This window comes from Vicugna pacos, chromosome 14 (genome assembly GCF_048564905.1).
Source record: "Vicugna pacos chromosome 14, VicPac4, whole genome shotgun sequence".
NCBI classification, from domain to species: Eukaryota; Metazoa; Chordata; class Mammalia; order Artiodactyla; family Camelidae; genus Vicugna; species Vicugna pacos.
The window spans coordinates 70,879,936-70,904,882 of record NC_133000.1 but is presented as its reverse complement, the minus strand read 5'-3'; the positions used below and the strand labels follow the sequence as shown (position 1 = coordinate 70,904,882).

General features: G+C 42.6%; 1 protein-coding gene across 1 annotated transcript in view; it reads right to left on the bottom strand.

Moving 5' to 3' along the window:
* The window catches only part of MYO16 (myosin XVI), a 440,032-nt gene that overhangs the window by 231,941 nt on the left and 183,144 nt on the right, over positions 1–24,947 (bottom strand). Inside the window, exons 11-14 of the mRNA XM_072976531.1 lie at positions 18,680–18,830; positions 13,285–13,395; positions 7,374–7,439; positions 3,692–3,819 (exon numbers count right to left, since the gene is read on the bottom strand). Of these exons, the coding sequence (XP_072832632.1) occupies positions 3,692–3,819; positions 7,374–7,439; positions 13,285–13,395; positions 18,680–18,830 (456 nt within the window). The remainder of the gene's footprint in view (positions 1–3,691; positions 3,820–7,373; positions 7,440–13,284; positions 13,396–18,679; positions 18,831–24,947) is intronic.

Sequence of the window (24,947 nt, the reverse complement as noted above, 5' to 3'; positions counted from 1 at the left end):
ATTTGATTAAAAAGTGTTTGCCAGCAAAGAAACTGACATTTAATTCTCTTATGCACACCTCAAGTTGTTAATGGAAACTCCTATCCGCTCATCCGTGCCAGCTGTGAACATTTTAACCCCTTCAGAAAAACCACCTTAGCAGCCTCAGGCGAGCAGGTGACAGTGACCTGCATGAGAAAAGAACCCCTTTTTTGGGTTCAAAGACCTTTTCTTGTAACTTTCTAATTTCAGAGCAGAAGCAATTCAGATCTTTCATGACGGAAATTTAACTTCTACAATTACATTCGCTGTTACAAAAACTGTTCCCCAGCAACGTAATGTGATATCTCACGCATCTTGTTTTTGTAGAGATTTGGCTTGAATTCACTCAGGGATCCATCCTTGAAAATATCATTTTACTTTTAAAAATATTGCTTGTTCTTTCAAATGAGCCTTACTGAGGGCCTCCCGTGTGCGGGAGTCTGTTTGGCTTTGGGGCAAAGAGGTGAAAAGATACTGCTTCTGGTGCCAGCGACTGGGGATGCTCTCAAGGAAACAGGAAGTACATAAATAGGGCGTAATTATAACGAGCAGGCGCAGCTAGCAGTGCACCTGCGGGTCAGGGGGCAGGTGCATCTCCTGAGAGAAGCCAGGGAAGACTTCCGGATAAGGTGGGAATCGAGCTCATTCTTGGAGAAGGGCCAGCCCAGAAGACAGTGCTTACCCAACAGGAAGCACTCCATCGACTTCCTGGGCATCTGAGCGACCTGAAATTGGGGTGAGTCTGGAGTGTCGGCAGACACGGAGACACAGGGGCCGGGAGGGCGTGGGGCTGACCTGGTGGTCGTGCGAGTCCCTCCCCCTCTCCCCACCGCTGCCCTCACTCTAGCATGACATGCAGGGAAAACCATCAACTCGATCACATGCCTCTGACCACCTTATAAAATTCCCAAGTGACCACCACATTTTATTTAAACGTTGAGTAATTAAAAGGAAATAAACAAAAAGGAGAAATGGGTTTGATAGGCTTGGCTTCTTAGGATGACAGGGTAAAACTAAAAATCTTAGTTCCACGTGTTTGAGAAATATTTCTTGATCTGAAAATCCAAGTCTTTGATTAAACTAGAAGTTGACCAAAGATTTTGGGTGGTGCTGATTGATCGTGGAACCAGACAAAATCTGAAGCTCATTTGAACAGCCTTGTCTGTTAAATCTGCACATGGCAGAGAAAATCCCTACACTGCTTATTTCACAAGTTAGTTGTACGTTCAGCATGTGCCATTAATTTAGGTTTGCTCAGAATACTGGTAGGATAATGGATATTTGTCACACAAGCTCAAACAATTAATTAAAACATCCATCAAAGCCTTCAGAAAACTAAAGGTTAAAACAGAGGATGGTGAACTCCAAATACCCAGTTATACCTCAGGACAAAGATCTAAAAATTATTAAAAACTATTCCTCAAGTTGAAGCCTAGCGTGTTACTGAAGCCTATAGTTATGAAAAAAATGAGAAATAAAATTAAAAATTGAAAATGAATTAAAAATTATCTGGCCTGGTAGTAAGTTATAAGTCATCTAGTCCAGGAATGTCTGAGTTTTGATCTCCAAATCTTAAATTATCCTTTGTAAATTCTAGTTATGGAATACAATGGACACTCAATAAATCAGCTTTAAACAATGTATGTAGTTGAATTCTAAATTCACTAGTTTTAGTGGATGAGTACAAATGCAGAAAGACTTGTCTCAGTCAAGACCGTCCAGGAGGCAGAGAAATCACGTACGAACCCCTAAAAGAAGAAAAGCAATGGCTCAAGTAAAAACTCCTTGTGGTCATGGATTTGCTCTTCACTTCTTTAAACTTGAATGAAGAAATCTTTTTTTCAGAATGAGTGGTTGATACAGGGAATTATTAGCCTTTAAGAATGTCCCAAAGGAATGCTCATTCTGCAGCCCATTAACAAGCCCTACCAGAGGCACAGTCCTGTGAGCAGCACACGCCGAAATCACTGGGTTAAACAGGGGCAAACAGGCCTCTTCACTGGAAGGACGTGGTGGACACCGTGAACCTGTATTAGGCAGGTTCTCAAAGGACGTGGATTCACTGGCTCCTCAGAGCTTCACTAAGGACCCAAATCTTTGACAAGAACTAAGCAAATTCAATGTGAATTTAGTTAGGTCCATGGTTTGTGGCTATCATTTTAAGGGAGGTTGGAGGATCTCTGAAAGCCTCCTTAGGTTGGGGGCACTGGGCAAGCCATGCACTGGGGTCTGGCTCTGAGCGTAGGTAAGATTCACCCCAGCTCAGAAGCCAGGCTGTTAGGCTCACATCCCGGACACACTGTTTACTTACTAGTTGTGAGTGTGCGATCCTGGACCCATTAGCTAACCCTTCTAATACTCAGTGTCTCACACATAAAAAGACAGTAATAATAGTAACAATAACAACACCTGTCTTCTAAGGTTACCAGAGCAAGGCCTTACACAAGGAAAGCGCCTAGTGGAGGGTGTGGCACTGACTATGTCCTCAATAAATATTAGTTGTTATTATTATCAACACTATTACACATTCCCATCTCCTGAGATTTAAAAAGTGTTTCCCTTTTGTCAAAGGAAGACCAGGAAACCCCATAAATAAAGCAGATAAAAACAGAGCTGCTTGAGTCAAGAATGCCTGGGTCCCTGCCGCCTGCCCCAGTGCCTCTCGGGTCCCTACCCCCACCCCAGAGCCTCTGGGGTCCCTACTCCCACCCCAACGCCTCTCAGGTCCCAGGGACACTTCAGAACAGGTGTGGCAACAACCCTTACTATTGTGAACACTAAAGTTTGAAACCCATCAATCTGACCCTCCAGGGAATTTTTGATCAAATTAATAATGTGAAAGTATATAAATAAGTGCTTATTTAAATATTTAAATGTTCTGGGGTTCTTTCCAGGTTTCTCCATCTTTAAACTCTTTCATCTCACTTAGACTCAGGGTGTGCAGTGCTTCATTCACACGTGTAGTTTCCAACTGCTGCTACTGCCGGCGACCATGCGAGGCCGTGGGCACTTCCGGAAGGCTCGCCCTCGTGGGGGTTCGGCCTGACACAAAACACGATTCCCATGCAGCTCTCATTTTAATACCCGAATATTCCTTTGATCTTCTGTCATTAGCTAACCACACCTCACCCCTACTTCCGGTGGCACACTTCCTTTGTTGACGTGAAGAATGCTTGCTCCAACGTCAGTCCTCCTCCTGCACGTCGTGACTATGAGTGGACACTGCCCCTACGCTTCAGTGCGAGATCGCTGTGTGCGTGACCTCGGTGACCGGTGAGCAGAGGCAGACCCAGAGGCGCGCGGGAGCACCCGCGCCCGCCAGCTGTCGCAGGGGGTCTGCTCAGCGCCACGCTCCGGAGCACGGCGGCGGAGGCCACCGTTACCGCGGCCTGTCCTTCCCCACGTTGACTACGGTCTGAAAGCAAGGCCCGCTGGTTCTAGGCCGCAGATCTTCAGAATGAACTGAGTTTCAGGCTCAGCGTGTTGACACCGACTCGGCCACACTCGGGGCCGTTTCTAGCAACAGCGCTGTGTCTCCGCTGGAGCGAGCCAGGCGTCCTCCCTGCAGGGACAGCCCGCACCGCGAAGTGGCGGCCGAGTCAGCACGCGCCAGCTGTGGGCAGCGAGGACGGTTCTAGGGCCCAGCCCCCAGCGCAGCCCGCAGCCTCACCTGAGGACGAAGCACTGCGGTCTCCGCTCCTGGAAGAGCTGGTGGAAGGCGCGCTCGGCGCAGGCGAAGATGTGAGGCGGCAGGGAGGCGCCGGGCGGCCCCGCGCCGCGCAGGAACAGCTGGGACACCTGGAAGACAGCGCCGCCCGCAGGCCGCAGTGCCCGTGAGAGGGGTTCGGGCCCCCCCCACCACGCAGCCCCCCCCTCCACACACACAAGCACATCCATCTCCAGTCCTGAGCCCCATCTGTAACTGCAAACCACAACGATGCTCTATCTGAAGCATTCCTAACGACAGGACGGAGGCGCGCGTTCGAGCCTTCACTCCTTGGTTCCCGGGCTTTGAATGACTTAGCCGTCTTCCAAACGCCCAGCTCACAAAAATCCAGCTCCAAAGATACCCATGAAGGAAGCTGAAATCGTGGCAATTCATATCAAATCTAATTTCTCAGCAACATTTAAATTCAGTCATGTAAGATGGCCAGGATACTCCATCTGCACAGAAAGCAGTTGCAGCTGAAACACATATGAATTTACAAATTTCTTGGGAAAAAACAAAAATGAAGTGAACTGAATTTCAGCGCTCTGGTGATTTATGAGTGCCATGGTGATTCAGTGCTCGTGTTTTTAGTCCTTTTGAATTTTTAGTGAATTCTGTTAATGTTAGATTAAAAACGAAATGATAAGAAGACTTATTGAGTCATGAAGAAATATTAGAAAAACTTAATTTTTATTTTGCAAAACAACTCGCTTGTATCTTTAAAGATGTCAAGGTTAGGAAATTCAAGAAGTTTGAAGAACTGCTCCAGGTTGAAGGAGAGTAAAGACTCAGTGTTCAGTGGACCCGGGGACAGTGGGCATCACTGGGACAATGGGAAAGACCCGAATGACGCTTCTCATTCAATAACAGCACATAAGCAGTGATTTCCCGATTCTGAGGGCTGTATGGAGGTTACGCAGGGAAAGGCCTTTGTTTGTAGGAAATACACAGAACAGGTATTCAAGGCTGATGGGACAACATGCCAGCAAGTCATTTTAAAATGAGGGAAAAATGTTGTTTGTACTACTGATTTGCAAATGTTCTTCCATAAATTTGAGATTATTTCAAATTATAGGAGAAAATAATTTTAAAAAGTAGAATCGATGATCTACAGCAAAAAGAGAGAGTTTGGGTGAAACTCACAAACATCACACTGAGTAGACTGAGACACAGGAGAACGCGTTACAAGATCCTATTTACACGGAGCAAAAAATAGAGGAAACCAGTCTGCGCTGTTAGAAGTGAGGCTGGTGATGCTCTGGGCAAAGGGGCAGTGAGTGGACAGGAGCGAGCGTGGGGTCCGGAGGCTGGGGATGCTCTGCCCTCGGGCTCACGGCACAGTGCTGATCTGCACACTGGAGATGAGCGCTTTCCTGTGTGCATTACGGCCCAATAAAACCAACAGGACGCCAGGGTCATCCGACATTGTGGATATGGTGCAGAGACAGAGAGAGGGAACACTGGGACAGACTACAGGGCTCAACTCAGGACCACACACGGCGAGATCTGGGCGACCACCGGGCAGACTGTTACGTGTCAGGGAGGCTGAGGAGAAAACTGGTGATCTGGAAAGGAAACAAACATGCTGTGCGTCTCCTGCCCTGTGCGAAAATAAACTGCAGGTGAATTCAAGTCCCAGGTAGGAACAGCAAAGCTTAACACCCGCAGACAAGTGTACAGGAGAGCATTCTCACGATTGCGGGGTAAGGGAACAGGGTCACAGGCACAAATTATACTGCAAAAGACTGCACAGCGTTACGGCTGAGGGCTCCTGTCCAACCCTCACAAACACCACACGTAAAATTTTTAAAAATCAGGGGAAGGCGAAGAGGAGACTAAGCTGTGCATGCGATCAATAAATTGTCAGCATTTTAGAAAAGACTCTTACAAATCAATACGAAAAACTGGAAATGACGTGGAAAATTGGGCAAAGAATGGAAATGGAAAAGAAAGGCCAATACACACGAAAAAGGTGACAAAAGTCTCTGGTGACCAGGGAAATGCTGTTTCAAACCTGAAGGCGATACAGCACACATAAACCACTGATAACTTCGTCAATAACAGTGCGTTAATGATGGTAACGGCCTCACTTGCTACGTGCTTGCTGCTCCTCTCAGCATTTTACGCTCACTCATCCATCCAATTCTCCCAGAAACCTAAGACTTGGGCATGAGAACGCGTCTCCTGTTTACAGAGAAGGAAACTGATGCGAAGAAACCCTCCAAGGTCACAGGGCTGGTTAGCGGTGGAGTCTAGGTTCAAAATGAAGTTTTCTCCCAGGCTGGAAAACTCATGCATAATACGCAGTGTTCAAAGCCACTGGAAGGGTAATTTGGCAGTTTCTCCTAAACTTAGGGAGGTAGGTTTGACTAGGGACCTCTCTGTAGAAATTCACAAACGTGAGCCGAGAAGCACGCAAAACAATCCTTAGCACTCACTGTCAGAGCAGAAAGCAAGGCAATAATTCTATAATAGGTACTGATGGATAAGCATAGCTGTGTGTTAATACAATAAAATACTACAGGGCATTTAGAATAAGGCACCTAGGCTGGAACCTTTTACTATGGAAAATGTTTGGAAGCACAAGGATTAATGAAATTTTTTTTTGTTGTTGTAGAAAAATAGAGCTAATACAGCCCCTGAGTAAATTAAAAGAGAAAACAATGGTTTATACAGTTGTCATTGCATGTGTATGTCATGTGTATACGGTGAGCACACAGAAGATGGGTGGAGGGATAACTTCGGGAAAGTGGTTGTCATTGTTCGTGCAAAGCAACAGGCTGAAGTGGAACCCAGTCTGTGGTGACAGCACGGGGTGTCCTTTAACCTCAGACACCGTGCAACTGAAACACACCTTTATTTCCTGCACCACCAGAAAATAGCATTACAGCTAAACTGGTACACGATGGCCTGGTATCACATCTTTAAAGCTACATCCTGATCTCAGGCGTGTATGTGAAAAAAAATGGCATTCTTTTAATTTAAATTTTTTAGAGATATGAGATGTATATGGGTGGTAGACACACAACTGTCTATTGTACTTGACCTTTTTGTATTTCTAATTATTCCAGAAGGAAAAGTAACTATTTAACTATTTGACTGACAGTGGTGTCTGCTATATAATTCATAAAGCAGCTAGGACGGTTCAGCCCACCTTTATTTTCCTGCAAGAAAAATTTCTGTTTTTTGTTTTGGTTTTGGATTTGGTTTTGGAAAACTTGCACTAACACTATTTCACTTTTCCTCAAGTCCAACCTTGATCTAATTTTGACCAAACGCTTTTGAACTCAATCTGTTTTGTACAGTCCTACTGAGGATTTCATTAGATGCTATAAACAAAGTGAGACACAAGAGCCACAGGGCATGCCTGGGTCTACACGTACATGCAGGTTCATCACACGGTCCTGCTCTGTGCCTTCAGACCTATGTGGGGCTACGGATTCTCCTTACACTAAAAGTTCCACTAGACGTTTGATGTGGTAATGAATCTTGAGTGTCTCAATAAAACTGTCTCATGATAATCAAACAAATGACCTTTCGGAATTCCCTCTTCCTGTCCATCTTTTTCATGTGGGATACAAATAGGTATGTCTAGTGAGTGCGACTCTATATTATTAAATGATATTTTAAATTTTACACTCACCATGGTGGAATAAATTGGAATCTCCTTGAATGGATTGACAAGCAGGAGGATGTCCCCAATAAAAGTCTGTTAAAAGGAAAGGAAATAAATAGTTCTTGAATCATACAAATTGCACCGTTAGAGTTAAAAATTATGTAATTTTAAAATCACTGTGCAAAATATAGAGAACAAGTAAACAACACACTTCAACATTTTGTGAACTGTTTAAAAAGTTTGTAAGTTAATAGAAAAGTCGAACTCAAATAAAATTAAACTAAAAGGTAGGTTTCATTGCACACAACTGATGAAATGCCTGGAATCGAAGAATTTCTTAAAGGGGCTTGGTGAGAAATGATTGAATAAAAACACACAAAGTTTAAACATACACAAAATACAGTGGAGGAAGAAGTGGGCTGAGTTCTATGTTCTTACTTAGTAATAATAAAAATATAGTCTTTAAGGTACGAAGCAGACCAGTGACAAAAGGGGACATTTTATAACAATAAAATGATAAATCAATCAGGAAGTTACAGCAATTGTAAATTTCTATAAGACTAAAATCTAGCATAAAATATGTGAAGCAAAAAGAAACTATAAGGAGAAAGACATGAATTCACAACGATAGTGGGGAATCTTTGCAATTTTTTCTTAGTAACTAATGGAACAAGCAGGCAAAAATTTGAAATAAATAATTACCAGGCTGACTAATTGACTTAAATACAACACTATTACCAAGAATGCACAGCACAAGTTCCTTTAAACTGAATAGAGACCAGTTTCATTACATTTAAAGGATTTGAGTCACACAGAGCATCTTCTCTGATCACAGGAGAATTATGAGAGATATTAGTAATGGATAGCTAGAAGATCACCAAATGTAACTTATACACCTGCAGAATAACATAAGAGCCAAAAAAATAGAGAAATCACAATGCAATTGAGAAAATTCTTTTGATTACAACATACCATAACCTGTGAGATACTACTGAAGGTATATGTGGCATGAAAATGATTGCCTGAAATGTACGTGTTAGAAAGGAAGAGAGAAAGACAAAGATCTGAATGTCCCTTTCCAGGAGCTCATCAAACTACAGGAAATTATACAGAAAGAAATCTTCAGTAAAAGAGCAGAAAATAATGGAATTGTAAACAAAAGCCATGGGATAAAAAACAAAAGCCAAAAGGCAATCTTTTGAAAAATCTAATAAAATGGATAGTATCCTAACAAGATGGACGGAGGACCTGAGGGAGCGCACCAACTACCGACACCGGAAGTACGACATCCCCGCGGACACCACTGGCGTGAAGGCAGGCGGAGAGGAGGAGCCAGATCTTAGCCACTAGTTTGGATATTTAGATACTGTGAGGAACAGGCCACCACCTTACCAAACAAATGCAGTCAGACACAGGAAGCATACCTAGTTTCATTTTTCTGTAAAAGAAATTGCGTCTATGTCCAAAACCTTTCCACAAAGAAAAGATCCCAATGTTGATACACAAATAAACAAACCTTACACAAATTATACTAGAAAATGGCAGAACAGGGAACACGGTTCACTTCATTTTACGAGGCCTGCAGAAACTTGATGTTAAAAACCTAACTAGTTTATTGAAAAAGAAGAAAATCAAAGGCTGTTCTCTCCCTTTAAAATACGTGCAAAAATCCTGAGAAAGACAGTGACAGGTTGAATCCAGTGCTGCTTTCAACAGATAATATATTTCAACAAATAGGCTTTATTCTAGTTAATTCAAGGTTGGCTTCATATTAGAAGAACAACTCTTGTAATTTATAATATTAAGAAGTTTGATATTTGCAAATGTTAGCCACTATATATAAAAATAGATTGAAAAAACAAACTTCTGTAGAGCACAGGGAACTATATTCAGTATCTTGCAATAACCTTTAATGAAAAAGAATATGAAAATGAATATATGTATGTATGCATGACAGGGACATTGTGCTGTACACAAGAAAGTGACGCATTGTAACTAATGGTGCTTCAAGTTAAAAAACTGAAGAGACAAAAAAGAAAGGAAGTCAACATCAAAAGTTATACAATCATCTCAATAAATGCCGAAAAAAATTAATAACATTCAATTTCTACTCATGATTAAAAATAATGATCACTTTAAAACTCTTAATATAACGGACCCTCCTTTATCTAATAAAAAGTAATGACACCTCTGGCATGGCTACTGCTGACAACTCGCTTAATGATGAGACACTGAAAGCTCCTCCCTGGGACCAGAAATGGGACAGGAATGCCTGTCACTGCCATGCCCAGTCATCTTCTTCTAACAGTCTGATACCTTGGAATAATGCAAGAAGAAAAGTAAAGAATCCATCAAGATTTAAGAGAGAAAGATGAAAGTCATCACCTGGAGACGACATAGCAGTGTGTGTGGTTATCAGGGAAACGTACGCTAAAACCACAATGAGATGCCACGGCACAGTTGCCAGAATGGTTAGAATTTTTTTAAAAATTAATAAAATAAACAATACTGGTAACACCAAGCATCAGTCGGGATGTGGAAACCCACAGGTCCGTGCTGGGCACGTGGCCGCTCTGAAACGCTCTGTGGCTGCATCTGAGCAGGAAGGTACTGTGCGATGCTGACCCAGCCCCAGGGGAGCGCCTCACAGAAAGACTTCTGTGGGCGGCACCACAGAGCTGCTGAATATGTGCGCCCCCTAAAGGCAAAACACGGTCTGTAACAGCATTATTCATAATAACCCAAAAGTGGAAACAACTCAGAGACTCCTCAACTGTAAATACATAAAATGCGATATATTCATGCAGTAGCCCCCTGTACAGAAATAAAAATGGGTAACTGCTGCCTCTGACAACTGTGTAGAGGGTATCAGAAACGTAGTGACGCTGAAAGATGGCAGACGCAAACAAGAATACACCAGTGATTCCTTTTACATCAAACTAAACAAACGTACGCACAGTTGTACGTGCCAGCATCCTTTGCAATGATGTGGGTAAACTGGGGAAGGAGCTTATGTTGTTTTTCTTTAGGAAGCTGCTGGTTATACAGGTGTGTTCACCAAATAAGAATTCATAAAGCAATACACTAATGAGCCATGTATTCCTCTCTTTATATGTCATAATTCATCACGACATTCACCTAAACGAAGAACTGGCCAGCATTTTACAGCCAAGTAAAGGAGGAAGGAAATAAAAGTGGAATAATTGTGCCAGAGGGAGACCGTATTAGTGAAACAGCTGAAAATTAGTCTTAAATTCCAGAGATGAGAAATAAAGATAGAAAGTAGTTTGAGGGAGAGCTGAGAAATCTGCTAATTAAGAAAGATAAGGAACTTTAAAATGAAAATACATTACACTACATTTTTTTCATTGAGATATAATTTTCTTTTATTTTGGCCTAATTATTGAAGGAATTCAAGACTGTCTTTGAAAATATATTTTGTGATAAAAATAATTTATAAAAATAGTATTTGAATATTAATAATGATGTTTATTCTGTGCATTTCCTGGCAACAGAATGTCACATTATCTGCAGCTCATTTTCTGCCTGGTGGTTTGGGAAGTTCCTGCTGCTACAGCCTGTGATAAACTTCCCCACCTGATACCCACATGGAAGGCTATACACTCAGGTAAAAGAGCAACTCACTGATTGTTCTGAAAGACCATCTTACATAACAAATCAGACTATAGGACTGCAGAGCAAAGAGATAAAAACCCTGTTAAACAATTAATCCAGCTGAAATGTGGCATCTTCGCTCTGATGGCCCTGATGGCAGCAGCAGAGGTGGAATTCTGTCAGTGTCCTGAAGGCGGCGCTGATGAGGTTTGCAGGAGAATTACGTGTGGGATACGGAAGGAAAACAGGCATCAACACTCTTACAGTCCCCTTGGCCTGAAAGCTGAAGGCGGGGCACCACTGAGAAGGGAGGGGCATGCTGGGAGGGGCCTGTCGACATCAGACAATCAAATTTGACTATTTTAATGCTGAAACATCGCCTAAACCAGTGGTTTTGATTTGCGGGGAAGGGACACTTTTATTTCCAATTCATCATGGTCTAATACTTTTGCAAAACAATAAAAATGAATTCTTGGAAAAATGAAATTGGAAAAGACAAAGACATACACGGCTTGACTCATGCGATTCAACAGACAGAAATTAAGCCATCAAATCGTTTTAAGAGTCTAAACGCTCACTCTCACTGCTGATGGGTAATAAAAATTCTGCATTATCCAACGGTCCACAGGATACTCCGTGGGAATCACTTATTATAATTCAATCAATGATGTTTAAATTGCTTGTCTATCCATTAAAGGCGAATTCAAATACCATAACTTGGAGAACTCATTACAAAATTGATCTAGGTGGGTTAGCTCTTCAATATTTCAGGTCTACAGAGAAGGCAATCATGCCTCACACAGTGACAAATTTACACTGTTTAAAGGAAAACCACGGGCCCAAAATAGAGTCACGTGTGCTGGGCCACGCCATCAACAGGGACGTAACACCTGACCTAATTGAGGCTCTCAGCTCCCCCAGAAATGTGGTCGTGACCGGTCAGTCTGCAATCTTCTGATCAGCGCCAGTGAGATAACCTGTCACGTGGGCCCCCTCCATCTGCCGTAGGGAGCTTACCTAAGCTGGAAACAACCTTTTTTGTTCATGACTCCCTTGTCTTGCCTTTAAAAACCTTCCCCTTCTGTAGCCCTTGGGAGCCCCCTCTACCAGCTGGATGGGGTGCTACCCAATGCATAAATCATTTAATTCACTCAATGGATGGTGGCCCCTGGGCTGCAGAGCAGTAGATTAAATCATATTTGGGAGTAAAGCCCCTTGAAAAGCATGAAGGAAATAAAGGAACACAAATAATGCAAGCAGTGGTCTTCTGATAATGTAAATAAGAATCTAAAAAGAAGAATCATCAACACAACGCTGGGAGAGAAAATGGAACAAAAATAACACACAAGTAGCAGGGCAGTAACAGAGATAAGAGTAATCAGGTTTCACCACTTTATGTCAATGACTCAATTCCATTAATTCTGACAGAAGTATTTAATTTTAAGTGTATTTACCATGGCAGGCAATTTATCCAAGCATTAAGATGCCGCACTGAATTTTCATAGGTTAATCAGCACCTGACAATTTATTACTTGTAAAGAAATCTCAGACCTCACATTTACATGAAAATTACTTAATCAATTTCTCAGTAGAGTAGGAAAAAAGGGAGTTATCAAAAAGGGCTAGCAGGCATGTGCATAATCAGACTTCTCTATAGACACCCTGATTGAATTGCTCTGAGTTTCACAAAGTCAGTGAGACAGAGATGGAGAGCAAAGAGAGTCTGAGATTGCGTGGTGCCTAAATTGATACACATATTGAAAGAAATAACACATATAAACCAGAATTGAACCACAGCAAGTCAATTCTCCATGCTGTTTGTCATCTGAGTCATGTATTTGTATCCTATTGTCAGAGATGTGTGTATGAATTATTTACTCTACAGAGAAAGACATTTCCTGATAATTTCTTTTTCCTGCAAACAGAAAGGCAGTCCTCCGCATATGCTTAGCTTTTCCTCCTTAACTTCTGTCTCCAGATCTAGGAGGCTGAGTTAAAGCAGGTGAAACAAGCGTTTTTATAAGTGATTTGCAGATCCTGACGATTCTAGCAAGGTCTTCTTCCCCAGCAAACATGGCAACAGGGAGGTTGTCTGCCCTTGGGGTATTAACCTTCCCTTAGCATCTCTGAAATTTGGATCTTTACTGAAATTGCTTTATAAGTGAATCAGAAGAAATGACCCAGACTCTGCGAAAGCCACCTGACGCTGTCAGCATGACCAGAAGTAACACTGAGCCCTTTCTTTGTAATATTCGCAGCACTGAAGGGTGAAATTATTCAGCAAGACAAAAGCAGTGCAATAGGCAATTTCAAGGGCACTTACGTAGATCTGATTGTTCCCAAAGCGCTTCTGAATTTCATAAAGCAGGCTGCCGTCTGTGAGCTCGCTGAGCGTTGCCAGGTCATCATTTGGAGCCGGAGGCATCAGCTTGATCTGGGAGGGAAAACAGGTAAAATCAATTCTAATTGCTTTCCAACCAACTTTCTTCACAGTTGGGAGTTCCATTTTCAATTACATGTCAAAAGTTTAAAGACCACAGGAGTTTGAAATTGTTATTAAAAGATGGAATGGTTCACTTACGAGGAACAAAAAAATTCAACAGCCACAGAGAAATGTGTTCAGATGAGACTCTCTGTTGTGTACCCGCAAGCGTTCACACACCCTCACACAAGCACCAACACACACCCCTCATGTGACCCTGTTTCTCCAAGTCATAAATTCTGAAGTCAGAGCATTGGCTCTTCCTAGTCCTGACCTGGAATTTAGACAGCTCTGAACTGTGCCGAGTCCTTTGTAAAACCAGCTGTTGGAAAGCTCACGTTTGCAGTGTTTCCAAAGCCAAAGGCAGACACCCACCACCAATACTGGCACGAGAAGGAAGCGCTGTGTCTGGACTTCAGTTTCCGCATAGTTTTTGCGTGGAGGCGGGGGCTGGATTTTAAAAGGAGCCTCTAGACTCTCTCCTTGTGATTTTTATTCTGCTCTACATGACTCTTAAGGTGGTTGGAGATGAAGATAATTCTGTCATAAAGAAAAAAACTGCTCTCCAACTCAATTTAATACTGAGTGGCAGAGTTGAAAAACTGGACAATATTTCAAATAAAAAAATGATGAGTTTACATGTTTTAATTAGATGAAAATCGATTAGTCATGAGTTAGAAATGGGCAATGTTTGGTTTTATATACATAGACAACCATCTGTAGCAAGTTAGTGCACACATCTAACCCCCACAGCAAAGGAGAAGACCAAGAGCAGGATTTGTTTCCTTCAGGAGTAACGGGCCACATTAAGAGAATCAAATTCCTCTTTAACCGCAACTCTGGTGAGCTCAATGCAAGCTTCTGTGTGCACGTTTTTTTAAAGCACGACCAGCACTACCAGAACTTCCACACGCGTTCCAACAAGCCTGAAGGGCTGTGGGGGCATCTCCTTGGAATTCTGGCGGGTTTTTCCTCTACAGTCACAGCCGTTGCATGGGTCACAGAGAGAAGGAGACTGACAGTAAAAATGTAACGACTCCCCAGCCTGCTTGTAGGAACGAGATGTGAAGACGCAGTGTCAGAGGAGATCAAGGGAAGAATTCCATCTAGTTATCATGTCAAGACTCCAAAACGATCAGGAATGGCACTTTGATCACCAGTCTTAACAAGGCTTCCCAAGGTACACATTCTTAGGAAGATGCCGAAAGCATTGTGACAGCTGATAGCAAGCAGAAAAAGAAACAAAAACATGTCTGTATTTTTATTTTAGAGTTGCGGGCTCCGCAGTGTGTATGGCAAGTGTCTCCCAAACATTTATGACAGTCAAAACGGAGACGGGATACATGTGTAAAAAAATTACCATCTCCTCTAGGACTGATCATTACGGCTCTGGAGAAAGACAAATCTCCTTACGTACACACACATTTCTACGTATACATTTATTTCCAAACACAGAGATCTAGAACACAAAACAGACGTAATTCAGGACAGAAAGGCAGAGAGAAATTAGAAGAAACATTCTGAGAAATGTTTCAAGATCCAAAGGGAATTTACATCCTGGAAATACTCTGAAGTCCCTGGTTCCTTGTCACCACTTGTCAGCACTGCTTTGAGGGCTGTCAGATTGCCTGTGTGGTTCTGTTTTGTTTGACTGTGTTTTCTCTCTCTGGGACATTAGCAGTGCATGTCCAGAAACTAGGAATTCTGTGGGCAAGAAAGTCTGACAAGTGGGCTGAGAGGAGGAAGACCCTGGGAAAGAAAAGGCTGTCGAGGAGGCAAGAGCCAGGCCTGCGTGAATGAAGAGGAAAGGAAATTAGACAAACAAGAGACGATGGGGACGGGGCCAAACGGGAAAGGGGTGATGAGCTGACTGACCACTGCGCTTCCCAGAGCAGAAGCCCACCCCGTGCCTGGACAGCATGACTGTCCTCACCCGCTTCTTATTCGGTTAGATGGTGCTTACCTGGCGCAGCTTATCAGGTCCTTGGCTTGGCTGCAGTTACACTTTTTTGAACCTGGATGTTGGTACCTCCGTGGACTACAGAAAGAGAACCATCACCGATACTCAAAACCCCTGTACTGCACGCGCAGCCACAAAACACAAACTTGCCTCCTGTGTCCAGAGCTGCCACAAGTCAGCAGGGCTCTGGAAAGCGAACCAAGAGCTTGCTGGGGTGGCCCCCAAAGAGCACGGGAGACCGAGTGAAAGAAATATTTGTGATGCTAGCTAGGTGGTTTGCGTAACTGTCTCGAGTTTACGTTTGGTCAGCTTAAACACTCGGTCTGAAACCTGAGTGTCGGGTAGGTAGTGAAATGGGTAGTAACTTGCTCACAGAGATACTCTGAGGATGAAGGTAACATCAAGGAAAGTATTTGTAAGCTTTGAAAGTATTATTTTGTATTATTATAATTTTTAAAATAATCTACACTTACACTGAGTAAAAGAAAACCCAGTTACTGCATTGACAGCAATGATGTGAATTAAGAGCTGATAAATTAGCGAGGAGGGGACTCAACTACTCTGGCAGAACAGTCAGTGTCTACGGACAGCAATGGAGACAGTCCGTGTGTCTGACGAGCTCCTGGCTTGCTCGTGGTAGCTGTGCGGTCACCTGGTAGCCTTAGCTCTCGGCATCTTCGTGACAACCCGATGAGGTCGGCACTGGGTCCCCATCTCACAGCCGGGGCCCAGGGAGGCAAGGAAGCTCAGCGTCGGGGCGCCCCGGAGCAGACCTGACCGGGCACAGCTGTGAGGCTCCCAGGAAAGCACAGCTTCACTAGATGGAATCAAAATTTGCCCTGAGTCACAAGCTGGAACCAAATTTAAATAAATATATTCTGAAAGGAAAGGGGAGAGGGAAGAAGGGAGAGAGAAAAGAAGTTAGGAGACAAGAGAGAGAATGGAAGACGATGGGGCAGGGGAGGGCGTGGGCGGACAGGACGGCCACAGAGCGAGAAGGAAGCGCACCCTGCACGTTTTTAAGCCACTTAAGAAAAGTTCTACCTTCTCAGAGATATTATAAAGCAAATGTGAATTCAGATGATTATCAGAGCCCAAAAAAAGTTTAAATCAAGTCTTGAATATCAATTTATATAGTTACCATTTGATAAGATCTACACTTTCTAAAAATCTGGAGGGAGAGATGCTGCGGGTTTTGTTTCCACTTAAATTCTACGCGATGTGTTTCTCTTCAACTTGTTAATCAGACCTTTGTCGTTTTGACAACCCTTTTTCTAAAGTCCTCCTCTGAAGTGTGAGTGAGGAATCCAGTTGGTGGACAGTCCTGGCGAGAATCCTTGCATCTGATGACCAAGAATGAAGGACCGCGCGATGCGTACAGTGGGGGATGCAGGAAAATGTTACCCCGATCACATTCGCACACAAATCCTGAACACTCGCCCCTCCCTGTTTAACACCAGAGCGACAGGCCATGATTACAGCTGCCTTCATTGTCTAGGACACAACTGTAAAGAGCTCACTTTAACAACCGAAAAGTCACCCTGTAAGGATTACAGTCGACATTATGCTGGGAATGGCCTCTCATTTTTAAAAAATGTGTTTTTTTTTAGAGCTGTTTTAGATTCACAGTGAAATTGAGAGGAAGGTACAGAAATTTCCCATCGACCTGTGGCCCCACTCAGCCTTCCCCATGGTCAACACCCCCCCCAGGATGGTACACTTGTTACAGTCGAGGATCCTACGCTGACGCATCAGCACCCAAAGCCCACAGTTTACACCGGGGTCACTCTCGGTGCTGTCCATTCTGTGGATTCGGACAGACGTACAGCACCGTGTGTCTGCCCCTGTAGTGCCACACAGGGTTCACTGCCCTAAAAACTCTGCTCCACAAATTCCTCCCCCCACCCCAACCCCTGGCAACCTCTAATCTTCTGACTGTCTCCATAGTTTTGCCTCTCCCAGAGTGTCCAACAGCAGAATCATACAGCATGCAGCCTTTTCAGATTGGCCCCTTTCACTTGTTCATGTGTATTTAAGGCTACAGAAAGCTCATAGGACACTTAAAAAAGTTAAGAAAAAGCTTTGCCTTAAATTTTACCTGACATTCAATCTGCCTACTGCTGCGGACTGAGCTGCGCCCACACCAAAGTCCTCTGCTGAGGCTCTCACCAGCATGGGACACTATTTGGAGATGGAGCTTTTAGGAGGTTACAAGGTTAACTGAGGTTATGAGGGTCGGGCCCTGATCCCATAGGATTAGTGTCCTCATGAGAGACACCAGGTTGTTTTCTCTCTCTCTCTACCAAGTGAGGACACAGGGAGAAAACAGACACCTGCAAGCCAGGAAGAAGACCTTCGCCAGAGACCTTATCAGCCAGCACCTTGGCCTTGGACACCCAGTCTCCAGAACTGTGAGGAAAGAATCTGTGCTCTTTAAAGCACCCAGTTTGTGGTATTTTGTTAAGGCCGCCTTATCTGATAAGTACGCCTACTAAAATTGAAAGGTATTTCAAAATTACAGAAATGAGTTGTTATTTTTAAATAACAAAAATTAATAAAATTAAAAAATTTTGAAAGGAGGATCTTTAGGAAATGGAGCTAAATTGTCTTTAAAATATTCAAAATTAGATACAGTGAAACAAAATATTTTCAAGGATTACTCTGACACATAAGATTATTCTGCTTTATAAATTTATAAAGTTTATAAAACATGAAACATGTAGAAATCACTTATTTCTATGGGAATGATAACAACAAATGTATTACTGTCTACAACCCCAAGCTCCTCAATGTGCTCTCCCATCATTTGCACACCAGGGCGTGCGCGCGCGCACACACACACACACACACACACTCACTACACCACCATTGCTGCTTTTACAGAGAAGTGATTGGTTTGTCTTTCTCCTTGTTATGTCAAGTAGTTGCTATTTGTAAGAAACAAAAAACACAGTCTACGTCATAATCACAATGATGACTAATGACAGAACAGCAAATATTCAGGAATTAACATACTGGCTGAACTTGCACTCCTGGTACATAAATCAAGACTGTAACATTCAAATCCTTGGAAAACACGATAGCGGTTATGTTTGTTAATGGTCCGTACAACACCATGACAATCTATATATGGGAATTTTAAACCAAATATTAACATTTGCATTCACTAATTTTTCTTTGAATGGCAATTAGTAGGTGTCTGTCTCTGAGAAGCTGGGCTTCCAAGCACGATGTAACAAAACAGAACTAGCACATGTGCCATGAGAGTGTGACTACCTGCTCGGGTTTGATGGGGCCATTCACGGTGGCATTTTCCGGAGTGCTGTCCTGAGATTGTCGCTTGCATAGACCTTTTGTTGCATCTTTGAACATAATGTCTTTTTCCAACAAACTGTCTTGCTTGGCAATTGGCAACACCAGGGGCCTGCTACAGGAAAACAATTAATACTACAGTTAGTCTTTCAACCTTGGTAATCAAAGATTACTACACCTGAACAGCTCGGTTATTGAAAGTTATTTGATTGGGGTAAGAAAGAGTCTGGACACTGCAGAGAAAAAAAAAAATCAGTGGGAAATCTGTAAACTTTTCTATTAGCTCTTGGTTTCATTTCACCTTTAAAAGAAAAATGTACTCATTTCAACTTGAGAAGAAAATGTTTGAGTGTATATACGATTTAACAGACAAATCAAACAGCAATTTAGATGCTAAGGTTGAAACGCAAGACTGAACTAAGCAAAGTATTTAAGAGCGAAAATGAATTGCAAATTAATGAAGCCAAAATTCTACAATTAATTAAAGTATTATTCATGTAGAATTTAAAACACATTATAGAATCATAGGCAGTAGAGTTTGTAATGAAATGATAAAAAAAGAATGACATGCTTAAGGACTGCAGTTACAAACAATAAGTTCTATTACTTCTTTACAGCTCAAAGCAAAAATAAATAAAATCTACTCAATTTTTTGTTCTACCATAAACACTGCCGAAAAGAGAGAGCCGAATTCTTAAAATGTAAGCACAATCTAAATGTTTAATTTGTATTCTAACACTTCAGTAGAATGTTTTAAATGTACTTTCCAAAATGTTATCATAAAGCAGAAATACACACACAGTTAATCAACAGCAATATATATAAACAGAATTATTTCATGTATTTTACAATAGTAGTTGTGATTCTAATTGAAGCTTAATGCATTTTGTTGGTTTTTATTTTTTTATGGAGGTATTTACAAATAGTAAGATCCATTCTGCAGATGTGTAGTTCAATGAGTTTTGTCTCTCTCTCTATATATAGATATACACACACTTACATATAGTTGGTTAAACACACACACACACACACACACACATATATATACACATTTGTGAAACCCGCCTAACCAGCAACACATAGAACTTTCATCACTTCCAAACAGCTCTTTGTGCCTGCCCTTTGCAGTCAGTTATCTCCCCCAACCCCCTGCCTCTTGTAACCACGGCTAATTATTTCTTTCAGTAGAGTTTTACTTTCTCTAAAAGGTCATATGAAGGAAATTACAGAGCACATGGTCTTGTGTGCCTGGCTTCACTGACGTAACATGTTTTAGAGACTCATTCATGCTGCTTCATATATTAACAGTTTGTCATTTTTTATTGCTGAGTGGCAGTCTCCTGTAGGACATCCCACACTTTGGCTACCCTTTCACCAAATATTTCTGCTTGTCCAGTTTTTGTCATCTGTGAAAGGAGCTTCCACACATATTCATGCACAGGCGTTTGTGCCGACATGTGCTCTCATTTCTCTTGGTTGAGTACCAAGGAGACTCCAAACTGTTTCCAAAGTGGGGGAACCACTGGTGCTTCCCACAGCCACAGGCTGGGGTTCCACTTGCTTCACATCCTTGTCTGTTTTGTTAATCCATTCAAGTGGATGTGTTGGTGGCTCCTCCCTGTGGTTTTTATTTGCATTTCAATGTGCTTATTTGACATACGAATCCCTTTTTCTGTACACTGTACATTCAAATCTATTTTTTAATTGGATTCTTTGATGTCAGATTATTGAGTTTACAGATTCTGGATTCATGTCCTTTATCAGATACACACGTGGCAAGTATTTTTCTCCCAGTCTGTGTCTTGTGTTTTCATTTTTTTCATTTTTTTAAACAGTGTGTTTCAAGAAATATTTTTTCCCTTATGATTTGTGTCTTATCTAAAACTTCTTTCCTGAACTCAAGGTCAACAAGGTTTTCCACTAGGCTTTATTCCAAAAATTTTATGGTTTTATGCTTTACACTTAGATCTATGATCCATCGTGCATGGCTTTTTGTATATGGTGCTGTATTTAAGTTGAGATTCATTATTTTTTCATATGGCTGTCCAAATGTTCCAGCATCAGTTTTGAAAAGAACATCTCTCCCCATCCAATTACCTGGACATCTTTGTTAAAAACCAGTTGGCCACATACTTGCAGGTTTATTTTGGGATGTTCCATTGTGTTCCACTGATACAACAGTTTATTCTTACACCAACGTTCATTGTGTTGATTAATGTACTTTCACAGTAAGGCTTGAAATCAGGCAATATGAGTCATCCAACTTTGTTTTCATCTTCAAATTATTTTGGCTATTTGAGGTTTAGCATTTTCGTATAAATCTTAGAATCTTTTTGTCAATTTTTATAAAAATTGTTGGAACTTTGATTAGCATTGTGGCCAAATGAGAAATCAATTTGTAAAGAATTAACCTATTAACAGGGTCAAGGGGGAGGGCATAGCTCAGTGGTAGAGCACATGCCTTGCATGTAAGGGGTCCTGGGTTCAATCCCTGGTACCTCCATTAAATAAATAAATCAATAAACCTAATTACCTCCTCCCCCCAAACAAAAAGAGAAACAAAAATTAAAAAACAAAACAATGTCAAATTTTGTCATCCCTAAGCACAGTGTATTTCTCTATTTTGACCTTCATTAATTTCTCTCATCAGTATTTTGCACTTTCAGCATTAAAATCTTGCAGATAATTTGATGTATTCTGATGTATTGCATGCCTTATGCCATCACTGATGTATTTATATTTCAGTTTCCAGCTGTGGATCACTGAAACACAAGCGGTTGTTTCGCGTTCACCCTGACGGGGAGGGAGGGAGCGATGCGAAGGCTCGTGGTCCGCAGCCGGCCTGCGTGTTGTGTCGCAGGAGCGCGGGGGCCAGAGAGGCCGAGGGGGCAGGCCCGAGGCCCAGGCAGGAACAGCTGGAGCACACGTGGTCGGCCACTGCCACTCCCTCTGAGCTCCACGCGACGGTTTTCAGCGTTTCCGTCCCTGACGATGTTTCCGTCCCTGACGATGCTCTCCGCAGGCCACGGGGCAGGGGGACACATACGAAGCACGGGCTGCGCGGTGCCGAACGGCGGCGCCAGCGCACGTTTTGAAGGCGACGGAGCCTGGCGGCGGCTCTGCCGCCTGGGCAGCTACGTAACCACCCCGCGAAAGGAACGCGGGCGAGGCCGCGTGGGGGCGGCGACACGGCGCGGCGCGAGGCCCGGGCGATAAGCGCGCAGGAGGAGGAGCCGCCGTTTCTGAATCTGTGCCGCTTACCAGCTAGCAGGGGAGCCTAGTCCCACGTACGGCGGGTGCGGAAGACAGGAGGGCCCCAGATAACAGACGGGGGCATGCTGCTCACGGACAACACTCTGTGTGGACACGGGTTTGACTTGTACCCCCGTCCCACGGGGGTGGGAGGGGGCGACATGGGAGGACCTCAGTGGACCCCTACAGGTGCACCGTGCTGTGCTGTGGGAGAGAAACCCGGCCACGAGTCCAGAAGTCTGATCAAGCCGCAGCATTGGACCCAGTAGCTGATAAGCCAGTGCCCCTACGATGGGACCAGCACTGTGGTCTCCTCCAGCTGCTAAGTTGCCTGCATGACTAACTCCATAGGCCTTGCAGTCTGACCAACTGAGCAGGAATGCAGAAGATGCTCAGGGCCCATGGGAGGGAGTGGGGTCCCTCCCAATGGCATAGTTATTCATTTAAAGAATTCACTGTATAAAGAAAATGCGTAAGCATTTTTCACGTCCAGATCTGCCTGAATACCGTCAAGGGAAAGGTATTCACAGCCTTCAGAGAGGCCTTATTTCTTCCATGAGTGACCCTGGAACAAGGTCGGTCTACTTTTCCTTGCATCCATCGTGCCTAGAGCTCCAAGAACATGCCCTCAGCTTCTCTGACCTGAGAGCCCTTCAGATACTTGAAGACAACTGTGGTTCCCTGATACTTTCTACAATTTGAGTGAAACACTTGCAAAATATTTAAGTAATTACGTGGCACTGAATGTGTGACAGTCTCTGTCCCAAGCTCTACTGCACACATGTGAACTCTTTGACAATGTGGTAGGCTAGTTACACACTGCTTTTATGCCCATTCTATAGATGAGCAAACTGAGGGCCAGAGAGGAGACCAACTCGTCCCAGACACACAGTGAGCTGGGATCTGAGCCCCAGATGCTGTGTTGTCCTCACCGGGTCATGCTGCCTACACTAAAACCCCACCCTCACCCTGTTGAAATATTGTGTTACTTGTCTTCTTTGCATCTATCATCTCCTTTCTCTGCATTGTAAGAAAATTTTAAGAAACAAACAGAAAAAATTAAAGAGAGGTTTTGCATATACTGAATCTTTTGACTATAAAGCAACTAATAAAGCAATAGTTAGATTGGTCAAGGTAGAAACCAGAAAGATAGCTTATGAAATAAGTAAAGTCATCAGTTATAAAGAATTTCTAAGAGGAATAAATGGTAAGTTTATTAAAATGGCTGAAATCCTCCTTTCATGTCTCACATCTAATAGCAGGCTCCTTTAAAGCTATGCTTGCAAAGAAGATGGGTCCAGGAATACAGTGACTTCATTCGAAGTCAGTTTTTACCCCAATTTGGCTGTTCTACCTGACCTGCTAAGACCTTCAAAATCTCTGGGCCACACCTCCACCTTTGCCAAATGCAGGAGTTAGACTAAGTAATATCTAATTGTATTTCAAGTCCTACAGTTCCATGACACTAACGCACAATCTCTCTTTGTATACTTTTTTCATCTGTATTTTAAAAAAAAATCATTTACACACTTGATAATATCATAGGTCATACACTCTAGGACCTACTGCTAACCATAAATAACTGCACGTAGCTAGTTACAAATACTCTCATTCATATAAGAAACAATGACTCTAAATAACTCAGTTGGATTGAATGGCAACATGTTAGTCACACAGATTTTTTCTCTAAGAAAATGAAAATCATGCACCTAGGCTGATGGCATGTATTAATGTTTTAAATATCTATACAACAACTTTCCTTCAGGTTTCTATTTTACTTTTAAAATGAAACATTTTATCTGTAACCACTGCGATTAACAATAGCATTCATATAACTTAATTCTATATATTTAATTTTTTACTGATTATCCATTTGTAGAATATAAACGTATTAAAATGCTATTTTTCTAAAAAAAGGAATGAGCAAAGGAATCACTGCTATTTGAATATTCATTACATATTTATGCATATGGCAAAATATTTATGATATAAAATTAATTTTTCAAAAATAAGTTCCAATTATCTGTGGAGAATAAGAATTCAGCTAATAAACAAGAAGAAACATATAAAGGACAAGAAGACATATGCCACATTAATAGTAGTTTCATCAAAAAGGTGGACTAATGACAAAGATGCAGGTAACATTCCCCTCAACTCAGCTCAACTTTAGGCAGGCTTCTCCCCGGCTCGAGAACTCTGACCTCTCCTTGAGAACTCACAGCTGTAAAATGCTTTCTCCTCCCCTTTGAGCTATTAGCCCCTCCCAGTCTTGCAACCCAGGATGTCTTTCTCAAGGACCTGAGAGCCATCCTTTGGAAATGGTCATCATCATGGCTGACAGTGCCCATCTCCCGTCCCCGTGGTGGGGGGGGGGGGGAGTCTAACCCCCACAGCACCAGTGCGCAAAGTGGATGCCTCATCGCCCTGACCAGCCTCCAGACAACTTCCCCCAGCACTGGTCCTCCAAGCCCAGGGCCATCAAGCTCTCTGGCCTTTAGTTTCTGGGAGCTCAGCTCAATCTCTCTCTGTTCCTGCAATACTCTTGGAAAAATTCTTTCTTGTATCTTCAACTTTTCTGGTGCAGTTTTTCTTTGATACTAATGAGACATTTTTTTTCCCAATGGTTCTACATGTTATTCTGCACTTCCCAAATTTTCTTCAATGAAAAAATCTGCTGATTATTAAAAATAGAAAGTTTTAGGGCGAGACATTTATCAGTGAGAAAGGAAAAACAAGATTAAATAGTATATTTTTCTAAAAGAAGGCTTTTGGTAGGGCAGACCCCATAAACATAAGGCAAATGAAAGAGCTGCCATCCACGTGTAGTCTGCATGCACGCAGGAGTGGTGACGGCAGCCTGCCCGCGGAAGGCGTTAGGTCAGCAGACAGCCAATTTCTGAACTCTGCTGGATTTATTCAAGACTTACTTATTTCTGTTAACATGAAAAGCATCTCATGCAGAGCGAATGTGCCTGTAGGA